Source organism: Strongylocentrotus purpuratus, unplaced genomic scaffold (assembly GCF_000002235.5).
Source record: "Strongylocentrotus purpuratus isolate Spur 01 unplaced genomic scaffold, Spur_5.0 spur5_scaffold_11, whole genome shotgun sequence".
NCBI classification, from domain to species: Eukaryota; Metazoa; Echinodermata; class Echinoidea; order Camarodonta; family Strongylocentrotidae; genus Strongylocentrotus; species Strongylocentrotus purpuratus.
The window spans coordinates 28,487,563-28,505,247 of record NW_022145596.1 but is presented as its reverse complement, the minus strand read 5'-3'; the positions used below and the strand labels follow the sequence as shown (position 1 = coordinate 28,505,247).

The 17,685-nt window shown below is 36.0% G+C and overlaps 1 protein-coding gene across 5 annotated transcripts in view; it reads left to right on the top strand.

Annotated features, from left to right (window-relative positions):
* The window catches only part of LOC582238 (exocyst complex component 1), a 33,307-nt gene that overhangs the window by 12,671 nt on the left and 2,951 nt on the right, over positions 1-17,685 (top strand). For 2 of the 5 annotated variants that reach the window (XM_030981108.1, XM_030981107.1), the window contains exons 10-22: positions 221-370; positions 1,056-1,313; positions 2,481-2,579; positions 3,495-3,571; positions 5,275-5,316; positions 6,515-6,550; positions 10,098-10,178; positions 10,798-10,933; positions 12,860-12,943; positions 13,449-13,602; positions 13,971-13,991; positions 14,875-14,999; positions 16,021-16,143. In XM_030981108.1, the coding sequence (XP_030836968.1) occupies positions 221-370; positions 1,056-1,313; positions 2,481-2,579; positions 3,495-3,571; positions 5,275-5,316; positions 6,515-6,550; positions 10,098-10,178; positions 10,798-10,933; positions 12,860-12,943; positions 13,449-13,602; positions 13,971-13,991; positions 14,875-14,999; positions 16,021-16,143 (1,386 nt within the window). The remainder of the gene's footprint in view (positions 1-220; positions 371-1,055; positions 1,314-2,480; positions 2,580-3,494; positions 3,572-5,274; positions 5,317-6,514; positions 6,551-10,097; positions 10,179-10,797; positions 10,934-12,859; positions 12,944-13,448; positions 13,603-13,970; positions 13,992-14,874; positions 15,000-16,020; positions 16,144-17,685) is intronic. The other 3 variants (XM_030981110.1, XM_030981109.1, XM_030981111.1) reach the window with 3 other exon arrangements.

Here is a 17,685-nt window from a genome sequence, read left to right as displayed (position 1 = left end):
AAGTCCATCGTTTACGTGCAGTTGTCCAAAAGAAGACGTAAATGGCGTTAATCAGTATTTGCCAAGCTACACCCCCTTTAAGAGCACCATGTAGTCCTTTAGAGGTAAAGTAAAATAAATTTTATTTCACCTGCATAATACATTTAGATCAATCACTTTGGTCTCGGGTGAGGTTGTCAGATGCAATAAAATAGACATGGTTGTTTTTTCTGGTTTACAGGGAGCAGACATGAGTGAGATGATGCACACGCTGGGTAATCGTCTGACCCTCCCTAAGCATTTCACCTTCCACCGAGATCTCATCCCCTATGCTGAACTCATGCAGTGGCTCAGGAAGGCAGATCGCACAAGTTTCCAGCAACTTGGAAAAGTAAGTTTGACTTGTCTCGTTATGCATGATATATCATTGTGTTGTTTTTTTCTCCAAGTTGTTTGAAAGGCTTGGACCCACTCTGTTTCACCTAGTACATTGGGTGTTGAGAGGCACAGGGGGATAACTCTGCTGTATAGTGGCGGTCAAAAGGTATCAACACTTTTACTGGAGATGCGAAGGTTATATGTTCAAACTTGTTATGTCCCTTATATTGTTCTTGTAGGACTTCACTAGATGATATGATAGATTTCCATTAGCAAGCTATTATACTAATTAGATTGATAGCTTCCAATGTAGTTAAACAAATATTTAATTGAAATCAGAACTAGCTGAACATTCAAGCAATAAATTCATATTTTGCATAGTTTTTAGAATTACCTGTATGTTATTTTTGTATTCTCATTAAGCGGTCAAAGCATTATTATTGGTTTTCCCTTCTGATATGCAGATCTATACTCTGTTGCAGCACAAACGTCCTTTGGCAAGGCATTAATCTATATTTGCCACACTCCACCCAGGTGTGGTAAATGGGTACCTGGCAGGAAGTAGATCCTTGATACTCCTGAGCCAGGGTAATAATAATGGAGTGCTAGGAGTGGCAATGTGCCAGACATGAGCGCTCTATAAAACTCCACTTTTATTAGTAGTATTATTACTTTCTTCCTTCTGCTATCATTTTTAGATCTACACAGACAACTTGAAGAAGGTGTATGAGAGAGAATTGAAGGACTTCTTTGAGAGAGCTCGGCAGGCCGTCATGATGAAGGGCAAGACTGCTGATATCAAGAAGTATGGTCTGAAGGGAGACAAGGGCAGCACCACCCCGGAGCCCTCCAGGGGAGGGGCCAGGACCAAGACCGGTACCCCATCCCTGCAGGAGTTCTCAGCCAACCTGAAAGCAGCAGAGACAGACCTCAATGAGAAACAGAAGTTTGATATGGTAGGTCAAGGTCGTGACTGCAATCACAATGTTTTATCCATGCATGAGACATCTGGGACCCTGTTTCATAAAACATTTTATCAATAACAAGTTACAATAAATGTTATAATAAGTTACTGAAATCTTGCCATCTGATTGGCTGAGAGCAAATTTGTCATAAAAATTTAGCTCTTGTTATTGATAACAAGTTTGAGGAAATGGGGCCCAGATACTCATACCAAGCACGGAGGGTTTCAAACGAACAATACCAAGGGCCACCTCTTTGAGACAAGGGTATCATCAAGAGTAGAGATGTCGTGGTCGAGTGGATATGTCACCGGACTGTGGATCACAAGGTCCGCGGTTCAAGTCCCACCGCGGCACTAATGTCCTTTGGCAAGTCATTGATCTACATTTGCCACTCTCCACCCAGGTGTTAAATGGGTACCCGGTAGGATGCGAAAGCTAATGTGCTTAGATTAGCAAGTGTGCACTTGTAAAAATGACGCCTGGCTGGAATGCTCCCCAGGGAGTGGAGAATGTGCATACATTGTGTGCGGGTAAGCCTGAATCCGATGACCGGGGTAATAATATATATATATATATCTGTAAAGTGCTTTGAGAGGGCCTTCGGTCCTGAAAAGCGCTATATACATGTAAGAACTAGCTATTACTTATTATTAAGAGTAGTAGATATGTCAGTGCAAGGTATGCCAAACTGTGCTTGCCCATTGACATTATTCTCCCTATGATGCTACAAAGCCAATTTACTGAGTTTGGACCAAGGGTAAATAATTTCCTGTCGAGAACCAAGGCTACACTAGAAGGTGGAGCTCACTTGTACTGACTTGACAAGTTGTCCCTACTCTGGTCCTGCCTTCCCTGGTTTGGGAAGTTCCTGCCGTTATGAATCAGTCTCTTTCTCTCTATGATCTTTACTTTCAAAACACTTTACTGAATTCTTAACCTTAACCCTCCACACAATTTACCAATACCTAACCCTCCTCCTAAATCTAACCTAACATCACCTAAAACCCAATTGCAACTCAAACCTGAATCCCGTGTCGGCCAAAATATTGTCTGGACTACAGGGAGCAAATGTTGGATCATTTGGATGAGAAGATCAAAAAGCGAGAATAAAGAGTGCATGAATTAAGCAATAACAATGTCTTTTCTTCTCATGTGCAGGTTTTCACTCAGCTGTTGAATGAGATCCAACCTATGTGCAACTCGGAACAAGATTTCTGTACAAAGTTCTTTGGCTATGGTCTGGATACAGAGGGCGTGGTAAGTCTTATTTATCAACAACAGAGCTATCTACTATACAGACTTTGCTTAACTCCGATATTGATAAATGGGCTGCATCCTGTTTCATTTTAATTTTGTATCACAGTTGAAGACAATGTTATTGTATCATATGTATTAAGCAAATAATAACTGTTGGTGAAGGTGATGGGACAAACTATCACTTCCGAGGCGGTTTGGATGTCTGAGGAAAGATAACGTGTACATTCAGATTGCCGAGGAAGTGATAGTTTGCCATTGCCTAAAAACAAAAGGTGATTATTTTCTTTATATTCCACCTTGGAAACATTCAACTTCTTCCATCATTTTAGAGTAACAAGTCATTAATTAACAGCTAGCAAACGGTGTACGATATGTACAATGCATGCAGTATGGTGGTGTGACCATAGTTCGCGTACTAACACTAAAAGCGCTTAAACAGGAGAGTAATACGTAACGTATTACAAGAAAGTGTGTGACACTGTGTAGATAGTACTTCTATCTTCACGGTGCAACAAACTTTTTTTCTCCCATCAATGATGGGCAAACTATCTTTCATCTCATGATTTACATTTGACCAATCGTAGAGCAAGATTCTTAGTATGTGGAATATAATATGTTTTATAGGTAGAATATGACTGTTGTACATTGAATTAAAAGTTTCCTTATATTTGGATTTGTTCACCTGAACTATTAGTATAAAATAACAATCCCCCCCCCTCTCTTTTTCCTCTCTTTATCTTCATTTTATTCCTTCCCACCCTGTCCCCCTCCACCCTCTCTCTCTCTATGTCTCCCTCCCTCTCTCTCTCTCTCCACTTCTCTCTCTCTCTCTCTATCTCTCTCTCTCCCTCCCTCTCTCTCCCTCTCTCTCTCTCCCCCCTCTCTCTCTCCCTCTTTATTGTCCTAATTCTACAGGATGCTGAATTCTTCCCCATGGCAGACCAGGTAGATGGAGGCTCGTTCAGCAGATACAAGAAACATGAAGGCCATGAGTAAGAAACACCCATCCTCCTATCCATACCCCTTCTTCTCTCTCTCTTTCTGTGACCCCAGGCGTGTGTATTGGAGCGCGCTATCACATTCTATTCCTGTGGCAGATCTAGGATTCCTTGACTGAGGAGGAGGAGGGGACGGGGGGAGTTATCAAATGTTCGCAAATTTGTGATTTTTCTTTTTCCACAGTGTCGTGCTCCTCCCAGAATTCCATATGAATTATGGTGATAAATTATTTTTTCATTAATGGTATTCATAATTTGATTTTAGGTGGTTGTTAGGTTGTTGGCTGTTGGCTAGGAGAGTATCTCATCTGGATTCAAAGCACATTTGTCATATGTTGATACCGAAAATGTGAGGCATATCAATAGTGCCCTTCAATGATGATGATGATGGTACTGTTCTCTCCTCTGGCTGTTGCAAGGATACACAACCCATGGTAGCAGGAATCAGAACATGTTATCACATCTTATTCAGTTTGCATCATACTGAAAGTGTTTTCTTTCACCGGTGATGATGATGATGCTCCTCAAGAATGAATTTAAGGTTACACAGTCTGTGAAATAACTTCTCTTGAATCATATTCTGTGTCACTTGTGCTGATACGGTTCACTTTCAGTGATGATGGAGGTGGTGGTGGTGTTGTTGGCGATGCATCCATGAATGATTGCTAGGTTAAATCCCCCAAAGGATGTCTCATCCTAAATTTGAGCACTTCATCAGGTGGGAATCACACTGATCGAACCTTCCATATCTAAAGTGCCTTGTACATTTCTTGCTCTGAGAGTGTGTTGATGTATTTGTATCATATTTGGTTCAGTGATATTCCTACTGATTGCACCATTTTGTTCTTCATGATGTTGGTGAATGGGTGATGTCTCTGGTAGTTACTTTGTTACTCTGAATCGGAGCATGTGGCCGTATTTTGCTCAAAGAATCATACATGGTGTGTAGCAGTTCCATTGATTAGGAGAGTTTGGCCAACTTGGTTTCACTGGTTTACAACATGGCGTATTTTCTTTTGTTTTGTGCTTGCCCAACAAAGCAGTAGTCGCCATATTGTGACTAACTCGAACTGGGTTGGCCAAACTCTGTGTATAGATGTCTCTGTGTGTGTAGATGGTAGTGCTGCCCTCTATGTGCGATGATAAATCTTCAAGGATGGTAACAAGATGTGGAAATGCCCAGCCAAGAAGACAAGAGGAGCATATTTCCCAAATAATCTGAACTTCATGCAAATAGGATCCATCCTGCAATAAATGCATCAGTGATCCTAGCCAAAATTCAATTCAATTGGTTTAAATTGATTGTGTTGTGTTGTCAATCCAAGGTTTTTATCCAAAGGTATCACCAAAATGACTGAAATTTTTATATACGGTAGGTTTTTAGGCTCATGGAATACTATTTTTATATCATCAATTGAATTTCTGACTCTTTCTGAATTTATGACATCATTTATTATATGTTGTCTTCTAATTCTTTTCTTTCATATTCTTTCAGATTATCTCCACTTTATTTTCATGTAATATTCACCCTTATTTTATTGTAACATACTTTCTTTCAAATACCTTTCTTTACATTTAATCTTTTTTATCATTGCATTTTCCCAAAATGTATGATGATTTTCACGTTATGATTTCTTCCTTCCATTGTGCTTTTGTTCTTAAAAGCTCATTCGTGAGATTTTATCATTTTTCTTTAGGGAAAGGAAAGGAGTTGCATTTGCATTAAACCCTGAGCTCAGGTAAGATCGAGAGCAGAACATACTCTGCTTGACTCTGTCCACGTTTGAATTGTTCAGCTTTATAGTGTTTTTCAAGCGTAATGGACTTTCATTGTGGCAGAATCAAAGGATAAAAGATTGTTTCTTTGCATTGCCTCAATGTATTACTGACTTGTTGCCATACACACTTCATATGCTGGGCACAACCATTGGTTCATATTTCTTCTCATAATTTCCTTTCTTTTTTGTTAGTATTTTTTTTCTTCTTCCATGTATATATGACAACGACCATGATTATAATTCTGAAAAGCTTGCACATATACTACCTTTTTATATTGATATTTTAAAATGCAAATTAATTGCTAGAAAGTTTAGATGCTTTGCAAGTAGAGTTAAGGCTAATAACACTGTTATCTGACATGTTTTATTTTCAAGCGTTATATGTGAAATAAAACAGCCAAGTTTGGCACTGAAGTAATTGAAATACTAATCCAGCTTTGAATTATTGGCAATAAGCAAATTGAAATGTTTCTCTAAAATCGTGGAGGTATGAATACTTTTAAGCTTATAATGCGTGTGAAATAAAATGGCCAATTTGAGTATTTACATAATTAATTCTTTTGGCAAAATATTAATCAACATTTGCCACTCTCCCCCCAGGTGAAGTAAATGGGTACCCGGTAGGAAGAAAGTCCTTGAATGCTTTAGAGCCTTATTATGGCATGTCTCAGCTACAGCCACCACTGATATGATACTTTCTATTAAAGCACAGTGGAGTATATTCATATAGTAGCTGCGATGTATAAATGAACTTACTATTATTATTATTATTCGTGAACGTGGCTATGAATTATAGTCAAACAAAATCATGAAGGTTTATGCAGACTCATGGCAACGTACTGTTTGCATGTGGTGCAGATCATTCAGAGGTTTTTTAACCATTTCAATATTGCTTTGCTTTTTATATATCCATATTCCTTTCTTTGCCTCGATCATTTCAAAGATCAACATTTAGCATTTTGATTTTATCATCATTATTTCCCTTGATATTGATATGAAAATTGTGATTTCAATATGATATAATTGTGATTTTGATATGAAAATTGTTGTTTTGATGTGAATAATGCAGCATGAGAATGCTGTGAAATAAGTGTTTTTTTATTGGTGTTTCCAGTTACTGAATTTTGTTTGCATTTTTCGTAAATTGATCGATCAAAAGTGAGGTCGACGGCAAGCTGACCACCCATGGAATGAGGTAACATTTTCTGTGGTAGACGCTAAAATAACCTTCTGTTTGCTGTTTCTAGCTCAGTGTGCTTCACCTTTCTGCCTTTAGAATCCTTTGTGTCCTATCAACATTAACAATGGGCCCTGTCCTGTAAAGAGTTGCGATTGATCCGGATTAATCAGTTGCAAACTTACAAAGTTCTGTCTTGGGTTTAGTATTGCGATTAATTTGAATCAATCACACTGTTTACAAGATGAGGTGTACATCAAGTTAGCCTAGCTAGGTTTAGAGAATAACTTTGTGAAGGAGCAGTGAGGGTTATATTTCTGAAAGTTTAGTTTTGTCCAGTTTTTAGTGGTCGAAATTTCTCACAGATATAATTGGTGGTTTGTAATTATATTAGCATGGAGGTGGTTTCAGCCTTCTTATTATATTTTTTTATTGGTAATGCATAGATGCCTTGTACATGATACTTTCTGCTTACTAGCATTATTTTAATAAGTTTTTTGGTGCTTAGTCCTTTTTAAGCCCTCATCACTTACTAGAGTATAATTCGATTCTGAGTGGATAATTGAAGGAGCACAACTCTGAAGAAGAAAAAAACACACATTAGGGTTGAGATATCATATTAATCATAAGGTTGATTCGTCATGGCCCTTGTATTCACGGACCTTGGTGTTCATGGGTCATATTCCCTAATAATGTTCCAAATCAAGAACAATTAATTCAAGTGCAATTTTCTTGATAGATTTGTAGCCATAATACATCTCTGCTTCCCTTCGTATAGGACTAGTTCTGTTAGCTATCCAGGATGCAGAATATTACCTCCTTCTATTTTCATAATTTTCCCTCTCTCGTTGCTACAGTATAGGACTAATTTTATTAGCTACACTTGATGTTCACATGCTATGTTTTTGTGTATCATATTCCTCTAACTAATTAGCTACTCATATTGTATTTTGATTATGTATGTTTTGTTTTGTTTTTGCAATATTATTGCATTAGTCTTTTTTATCCCTTGGATTAAGTATACAGCTAATTCTGTTAGATATACATAATGCAGGCACAATGTTCCCTTTATATATTTTAGGATTAAGTATTTGTTCCTAGATCTAACTGTTTTTGTACGGAAATTATATTTAGTATCACTGTTTTTTTTTAATAATGTAAATGGATTCATGTGATCTCATAGAAGGGAAATTCAGGAAAAGTGATTATAGCATCAAATACTTTCACAAAAAACATATATTATGTCAGGATTCCATTATATAAGACCTAATACTGCTAAGTAATTATCCACCTGGAAAACGGATCTTTCAAAATGTAGTGAAAAATGAAAATAGTATCACCTTGTGAAAATGATGTTGTGATCAAACACATGCAATTTTACTACCTTTTCTATTAATCACTTTACCTCTAGTCAGTGTTTTAAACGATAATTATGCTATCAAATTATTTATATGCACCTGTATTATCAATTCTGTATTAGATTGAGAGCAAATCGCTGCCCCTCACAGTGGTAGAAATCACTGATTTTGTTATTGATGTAGTCAATCCTTGCTTCTTTGTTGACTTGTATTCAAGTAAATTATGCCTCCCCAAGTTGTTTCCTTGAATTTGGGATGTACATTGTATACCGGTATGCATGCTCACTATGTTATCTACATGTATATATATCTTGGGTTTCGTTCACATATGGTGGTAGTTGGGATGTTAGCAAGACTTCTGTTCTCTTTATTCTCTGTTTACACTTGTCATCTGCAATAGTGCAACCACAGGTCTTATGATAGCTGGGGGGTGTTTCACAAAGATCCTAAGTTTAACTTATCTCTAAGTTGGACTCAACAATTATGGAAAGCTGTTAGCATCCTTGAAAATATTTTGTAATAGTTATTTTAAAAGGCATAAAATGTTGATTCAAATCATTCATTTTTTATATTATTATGGGAGATTTCATTTTCTTCATGTGGAATTTATGAAAAGTCTAAAATACTTGAATTTTTGCTTTTGAATATATTTCATTATAAAGCTACAAATGGCTCTCCATAATATTTAAGTCCAACTTAGAGTTAAGTTTGTTTTTGAAACATCCCCCCCCCCCCCCTGCATGTGACATTTCCTTTACAGCTGGAACAAAGGGAAAAGCTCTGCATTCAATTCCGTATCACATGACCTTCTATTATATTATACCATAATAGCAAATGTTGTTAATTCCAAATGCTTGCAGCCATGCTTAAATAGATGATGCTTAGAATTATTGGCATAGGCTATGATTCATTTTATTTGGTGATACCATACTCCTATTCTAAGGAAATTTGTGACTTTTTCAATTATTCCAAATCATTTTCTGTTTCTTTCATGCTGTTTGAGGATCTTTTTTTCCTCTTTTTTTAAACATATATATTCAATTTGTGAATTTAACTCTCAGTTGTATTTGTACATGTAAGTTTCATCAAGCGTGATACATTTCCAATTAATTTGTTTTCTTATTATTAGTTTTAAGCTGTAAAAAGAAAGGAGATTAGCATCTGCTAAAACTAATTTTATGTCTTGAACTTTCTGAAGAGAGGAGATAGATAGATATGTAGGTAGAGAGAGGGAGAGATTTTTTTGGAGGCTCTGGTTTTTGTTTGCCGTTTTTTATTGTTCATCTATTATATATTTTTTTTATCTTAAATCGGTTTCTTTATGAAATATTCAAATAACAACTTTGCATTTTTTTTGTTTCTATTGTTTCATCTTGATAATTCTTTCTGTTATATTTTCCATATTATTCAATGTGTTTAAGGAAACTTTTGACTGTGCTTTACATTCCAAATTATGACTGAAGAATATTTTCTATTGAAAATAAATTATGAATCCGTGCAAAAAATGATATATATATTGTTTGCATCACAATAAGTGTCTTTGAACAATTATTAAGATAAACAGGTTTTTATGGTTATTAGAATTCAGCCTCTATTAATATTTGTTCTTTTATGCCTATTTTAGGTTTTCTTAAGAATTACTTGTCCAAATGAAATATCAACTTGCCCCTACCACAGGGCAAGCGGTTATGTCTCACCTTGGTGGCATTACGTTTGAGAGAAAATTGTTTTGCAGTACAAACTCCTCTCTTTATTACTTATGATATCTAGGTGGCTTTACATTTGATTTAATTTTTTAACTGAAAAAAAGGGGGGAATAGGTGAAAATGAATATAACCTACATCTGTTCAAATTCCCACAATTTAACTTCATCTTGTTCATTATACTTCTATTGTTGATATGGTTGGATTGGACATTGCTTTCAGAAAAGTGCCACTTGATTTCCAAGGCGCATCATGTATCTGTGAATAATGGATCTGTGAAAGTTTTGAAGCAATATATTATCTCTTTTGGAGCAAAGAGGGCTTCACCTTTTGTATATTAGCACTAGAAGTGCCAATGCCCTTGTGGCTCCAGCCGCTTTCTGATAAGGGACAAATTGGATATATTGAGGAATTTAATTAGTAGTATAGGCTTACGGTTGATTCTGAATTTCGATTACCTTTGTTGTTTTCTGTTTTATTCCTCCATTTCTCAAACTCAATCAGGAAAGTGATGGGAGAATTGTTCCAGTGCTTGGAGCCAGAATTCAAGTCCTTTGTCACATTCTCAGAGAGGATGGATAACTTGTAAGTCTGCCATTTTGAATTCCCTAATGGAAAGCCATGTACAATGATAGTTGCTTTTATATATCTTGTAAATTTAAAAACTTATTAGTACTCAAAGTTTGTGTGATCTAATGGGTTTTAATACAACATGATGCCAAATTCATTCCAATATACAGATTAATTTAATTTTGATACCAACTAATTTGAAGTTTATATTTTTGCTTTGTTTTCTTCAAATGCTGTCATTCTATTTGAATTTCTTTTTCCACATTTTGAAATTTAAAAAAAAATATACTAATCACTGCACTATTTTAACATAGTGAATATGACCTACCGTACTTGGGTATATTAAAAAAGTCTTTTCATACACCCAGCCCTCTTTATTTGGATGATATTTGATTGAGTAATGACAAAACATGAGTTGATCGTATTACTAATGTTATGTGATGTTGGCATCAATCAACACCATGTTATTTTGCCAACTGTATATTTAGGAAAAATATTCACAAGAAGAATAGTTGAAGCGCTGTGATAGTTTACAATTAGATTATTGTTTGAAGTCATGTCTTGAGTATTTAGCATTAATAATGATTACCTGTATCTTTTCTCTCTTTCCCTCTGTTCTGATGCAATCATGCAGTAATTCAGTTTACATGCTGGTTAGGATAAGCCCTCATGTCATGTCCAGCGAAACTCAAGCTAAATCAGCCTCTTACTTCAGCATCATCATGGCTAACTGTCTAGTCGAGGTCAAACGCAACTTTGATAAGTACATGGTGAGCCCACTCTCTCTCTACCTGGGGGTGTTTCACAAAGACTAAGATTGACTTTAAGTTTGACTTAACTATGGCAGACCGCTCATGCCGATGTTTGCTCTCACCATATACTGGCATTGGTCTCTCAAGGGACATACAAAGCATGGTCACAAATCTACAGAATTTGCATTTTTAGATAATTCATTATTGAAGGAAAAAAGTTATCTAAAGATCATAATGGTGAGAGCAAACAGTGGCATGAACAGCCTGCCATAGTAAAGTCCAACTTAAAGTCGATCTTAGTCTTTGTGAAACACTCCCCATATTGTGTAATAATAATAATAATAATAATAATAATAATAATAGCCTAATAGTCCACTCCAAATTTTATTAAACCGAAACGCCAGATCGACGTTGCTCTATCCCTTATTGTTAAACGCCAAACAAGGTAGCAACAACTCCCATCTTTTAACGTCTTTTGGTATGACGCGGCCGGGGTTCGAACCCACGACCTCCCGGTTGTGTGGCGGACGCTCTACTGACTGAGCCAACACTCCGGTAGTAGACTGTTGTGTCTTGAATCTGTTGATGTTGTTTTGTTTTTTTACCTGACTGCTAAGGAAGCATGTGTATGCTTGTAAGTAAGCAACCAGGGGACCAACAGCTTTAAGAGAGGTCTGAGGGACTTGGTAATGAGGATGAATGCCTTACCAAAGGGCACTATTAATGCATTGACTTGGTTCCAAACCCGGAACCTCCCAGTTAGGAGACCAATGCTCTACCACTTAGCAATTTTGCCTCTCTTCTTTCTTGTTTGAGTACCGTAATTAACGTTGTATTAATCACACTTTTTTTCCGCCGATAAAAATTCAAAGTCGGGGGTGCGTCTTATACACAGTACACACACACAATTTTTTTTTATTTTTTTTTAAAGTTTTGATTTATGCCCCTCCACCTGGAGGGGCATAATGTCTCCCAGCTCAGTAATCGGTGTGTTGACTCACCACTCGGAAACTAGAACAACACTCAAATTTGTCTGTCATCTTGGTTTGAAAGTAATCTTTCTGATAGATCTCAATATGTAGTATGTAATAATAATTCCTCCAATTTTTCTTCTATTACACGGCGTACCACAAGGTTCTATCCTAGGTCCTCTACTGTTTTTAAATTTACATTAATGATCTTACACATTCAGCTGCACCTTGCAGTTAAATGAAAGGCCTTCTCGCGTGGGTTTTTTACATGGAACTGGCTTGCTGCCGAGTCGGCAAAAAAGAAAAGAAAAGAGGGGTGCAGTTTATACACCATTAATTACGGTATTATTCTTTTCTCTGTAATTGTTACTCCCTTGTTTGTCCTTTTCCATTAACTATCTAGCTGCCCTTGGGTTAGTATGTCTATTTTCCTCTTATTGTACTTGTTTACCTGCTCTAATCTACATACATGTAGAGCCCTTTCTTCCTTTCTCTGTTCCATACAATCCTGTTGCTCTCTCTCTCTCTATTACACTCTGTCCTCTATGTGTCTGTGTGTCTGTCTGTTTCTCTTTCTCTCTCTCTCTTTCTCTGTGTGTGACTGTCTGTCTGTCTGTATCTCTCTCTCTCCATCTCTCTCTCTCTCTTGCTCTCTTTCTGTCTCTATTCTTTTAAGCCCCTCTCCCTCTCTCTCTCTCTCTCTCCCCTTCTCTCCTTCCCCTCTTTCCCTCCCTGTAATTCTTTTGTTATATATTTAGTCTTGTAGCTGGGTATTGTAAAAGTTTGACTGCATGATGTAGAGGTTGCTAACCATTCCCTCTTATGATACATGTCTTATAACTTGCTAAAATCAATTTAACATAGATTTCGTGCATACATGGTCTGGTCCTTGTTATTTACATTGGTTTCATAACTGATCCACAATTTGCCCTTTAATTGATGTTTTTTATTCTGTCTTTTTATTTCCTTCCAGGATAATTTGATCCGCTCTGTGGAGGAAACCCGGATATCCAAGAAGAGCAAATGTGGTATTCTTCCGTTCGTCAAAGAATTTGAGGTTTGTCTCTTTTCTGTCATCTACTGAAATACACCGATATGATGAACTTTTTTATGAGTCGTTAAATAGAAAATAATTGTTTTGATTGTTATCATGAATTATAATACGTAGCAAATGCACGGATACCCTTTTTCAAAGATGAGCTGGAGGGATGAATTATTTTAATTTCCCCCCATTTCCAAGATTATTAACAAAGCAAACTGAACTGAACAATATATTAACTGTAATATCTGGAAAGTACAGAAGTGTTCATACTTTTTGTTCTTGTTGATTTTGTTTTTAAACATTTTTTTTCATGTTGAAGGAAGAAATTTACCCAAATTCATATGATGATATGATGGTAAGAATTTATCTGCACCAAGTATGATCTTAGGAAATTAGCTCAGTAAGTCAACAGAATTGAAAGCCGGGATGGTGCTTAAACTCTGTAAGTCCACCATCATGTCTTTGGAATTTCCCACGAGTACTGACACACTTCTGTTTTTTCTTGTACCGGTATGTTTAGACGTTTGCCTGCCAAGCAGAGTCTGTATTCAAAGGCTCAGACCTGAGAGGGAACCTAGACAAGGCCTACGCTAAGCTGGCCTTGGCCCAGTTTAGGATCATCCACAGAGTAGCCCTGGAACACCAGAAGACTCCCAGTGATGTCATCATCTTCGGTAAATAGATGTAGTTTCATTCCTGTGAATTTATGAGATTTTCATTTGCTAACAAACCATCAAATATTATTGTAATCTATGGCTTAAGAGCTTTCCATTTATATATAATTCATCTTTTATGAAGATTGAAGAGAGTCTTATTGATTTACATGAAATACACAGAATGCAGTTCATATTATTACATTAAAAATATGACAGGGGGTATTGTATTGAGAGGAGGTAAAGAAATTAACCTTACAATTTAAAAAGAAAAATATATATACCGGTATTCTGAATAATTGTATTGTGAATGTTCATCGTCTGTTTCCATTGTTCAGATTGCTGTTTGGTTGTCTAACGTTAACCTCTTTCTCATATATTTTTTGCAGAAAACTTTCATCATGTTCACGGTGAGTATTACAACATTTTTATCTTATCTCTTTGTTATTAATTGTTATTGTTATACTCCTTCATGTTCCTGGAAATGAAATAAAATTTAAATTTTTTTTTTTTTTAATTGCATAAATTTCATATCTAGCATTTGGTATTAACTGAATTATCACATAGATTTCATAAGGAATAACTTTGGCATGAAGGTATCCTCTTAGTATATCAAGCTATTTATAAAACCATTCAAAGTTCTATATGAAGATTATCCTTTTGGAGCAAGAAAGGCATTAACTCATGTACCTCTAAACAGCCAATATGTTCTTTCATTTACTATAGATATGTTATCTTGAGGGAGAATATTTAGTGAATAATTATTCATCATCATCAGTGTCGATTCAAAGGGCGGATTTCATAACATCACCCATTCAAGAGTTAATGCGATGTATTTTGCACATCGTATAACTCTTAAATGTGTGATCACTATAAGTGCTATTGACCGATCATTGAATTTTTTATTTTAATGATAATAATAAAATAAAATATTGAGGATCGCTAAAAACAATAAGTACTGTAACATAGCACTAACAAATACAAATATATGAAAAGAGGACAAAAGTGTACAGTACAGGAAGTATATCACATAGATCATTGGGGGAAAAGATGAGTTTTGAGGGATCTTTTGAAGGTGGCAAGACAGGTAATTTCCCTTATGGAAAGAGGGATGCTGTTCCAAGTCTTTGATGCAGCTACTGCAAAGTGTTTTTCAGCTGCTGAGAGTCTAGATTTGGGAATGTTAAGTTTACATGTGTCGGTTGCTGAACGAAGATTACGAGTTGGTGTATATATTTGTATATATTTTGTTAATGTTTTTAATATAATATTGTTATACCTTCATCTTTTCAGATGTTCTATCGAGACTGAAGATCACATGCCTGGAGTCAGAGCGTAAGGAAGCCAAGCAGCAGTATCAAGATCACTTACAATCTTATGTTAGAGACTCACTGGGAAGACCTATGGAGAAACTCAATGTAAGCATTCAGATTTTTCTTTTCTTTATGTACCTTATTTTAAAAACAACAATGAAGCTAAATTGTGACTTCATGATTAATGAGAAGTACAAGTAGATCCAATTTTTTTATATCTGCCCTGAAAAAGAAAATGGCCATAATTGCTATCCATGGCCTTTTTAGGCATATAAAGATGAATATTTGTGGTTTGACGTGAATATTCACAATTCATACATTATTTACAGTCAACCCATAAAGATTTTACATTGAGTTGTCGACAGTTGAATATTGTGATAAATGGTGATTGTCTGTTTCATACTCTGCCAGGTCACAGATAGGTTTATATATTTCATACCCTGAATAAAAAAAATTTAAAAAAAAAGATATTGGTTAGTTTTAATATCAACGATACAATAATCTCCTCAGGATTTCCAAATTGCTTTATTCTAGCTTTTATTTCTGTGGGAAATGAATTTTTAATTCCAGTTATTTTCTTCATGTCATGATCAGAGGACATTTTTAATATATTTTTAGTAGAATAATGATTTCATAGATTGAAGGTTTGATACCCCCCCCCCCCTTGATGCAAATGCTCATGTGAATTTGTCTTGGTATAGTGGTTCATTCCGTTGATTCTCAATTTAAGGGTTGAGGGTTCGAATCCCAGTCCAGCACATTCAATCATTCAATCCACATGTGCCACTCTCAACCCAGGTGTGTAATAGATACATGGCAAGATGTGGAAGTCATTGTAGTTTGCTCAGCATTGTGAGCGTCTGTAAAATGGTACTTGGCTCGAATGCTTCCCAAGGAGTGGAGAATGTGCATATATTGTGCGCAGGCCAACCTGAATAATGATGACTCAGGTAATAATATATCTGTAAAGCACATAGAGACATCGTGGATGGACTAAGTACTGTGTAAACCAAAAATTATTATTATTACTATTATGCCTAATCAAAACATCAATTGAAAGAAAATTTTAATTTTTTTTTCCAGATGTGTCTTGAGGGTTTTCATATTGTTTATGTTTGTCTTGCAGCATTTCTTTGAAGGTATTCAGGTGCTTGTCTCTCAGGGGGTCAAGGAAGAAGAGGTCGGCTATCAGATCCAGTTCAGTAAACAAGAACTACGCAAGATCATCAAGGAATACCCACAAAAAGAGGTAAAACAGACATTTAGAAGAAAAATATCATGACAAATATTACTCTAAGAGGTGCTTCTTAGCCAATAAATGTTGGGAATTTTAGGGATAAATACATGTACAGGCAGTGGATAATACCATGCCACAAGATGAGTTTTTGTTTTGGTGGTCATGTAATAAGATCGATCAATCGATCTTATTTACTGGGTGTAAGCCACAATATGTTTAAACTATTGAAATTTCTCCCAGGAAGCATTACATTTATAAAAGTTGAACTTTGTTTGATGCATCTATAATAGATGGACCAAAATTGGTGATAGGAGGAAATATTCAACTGCATGTTTTTAAAAATTCGAATTTTCAAAACGCTTTTTGATAGAATTTGAATAGAAGGAACTTTAGGAAAACATTCTGGAGACTGAAGAAATACTGGAAAGGACACACCTTAAAGGTACTATGTCCCTTTTGCAGCCAACCTCAAATTATGTAGAACTTTGCAGGAATTATGAATATGTCATGTATGTCCTATTTGTGAAATTTAAACATTAGCAGTGTCCTCATATTCAAATTATGCAAGGAAACCCGTTTACTTGCTAGACTTCACTGTCAGACACTATTGAGTGACTGACTGGCTTTTTTTCTTCTTTGGTAATAACATACATGAAAAGAGTTGTAAAGGGTACATGAGCATTTGTCTACATCAATAACCCACTTCTTGTGATGGCCAAGATTAAACTGATTGAATCTTTGCGCAGCATAAAATGTATGACCATTCGGTACAATCGTCTGAAAATCAAGACTATTACTTTTGGGCTCTATAGCCCTAAAGTCGATTTGACAACTAATAGTCGTTATTTTCCAACTTGAAGACATTTTCAAGCCCCAACTTTTTAGGGAAGTTCTAAATTAGTATTATCTTTCAAATGCAGTTGGAGTTTAACTTTTTCATTTTTTTGGCCTGCAAATGGGACATAGTATCTTTAAGGGGAAATAAGATGCCCAGGCAGGGACACAGTGGAAGTGAAGATAGATGGTAAACATGGAAGAAGAAGACCAAGATTTGGATGGTGTCTGACTTGATAGGTGCAGATCATATAACATAATGAACAAAAAAGGCTCAAAGGGATAGTTGACATCTTGTTTCAGAGTGCAAATGCCTCCGAAGTGCATGGCTATACATATTATAACCAACACGAAAATGCCAACAAAAAGACAACATCGGCATTGGCTGGAATAAAACGTATAAAGCTCCATCTTGCTTTTTAACTGCTGGTTCACATTATTGAATATTTGTGGGGCACCACAAATATTAGTGATTGTTTTATTTACGGATATTTCAGCCGTCTCTGAACCGATATTGATCTAACAAAGATGATGTTTTTTTGTTTTTTTAATTGGATGTCCTTTCAAATTTGACACTCAGTTTTTCATTATCTCACAACAAAATTATTTTGTGTAGTGCCCTCTGCAACAAAACTAAACTTTCCCTTTAAGATAGAGAGGGATGGAGTAAGAATTAAAGATGGCTCTGGTGTGAGGACTTGGCCTAGGCGGAACATCTGA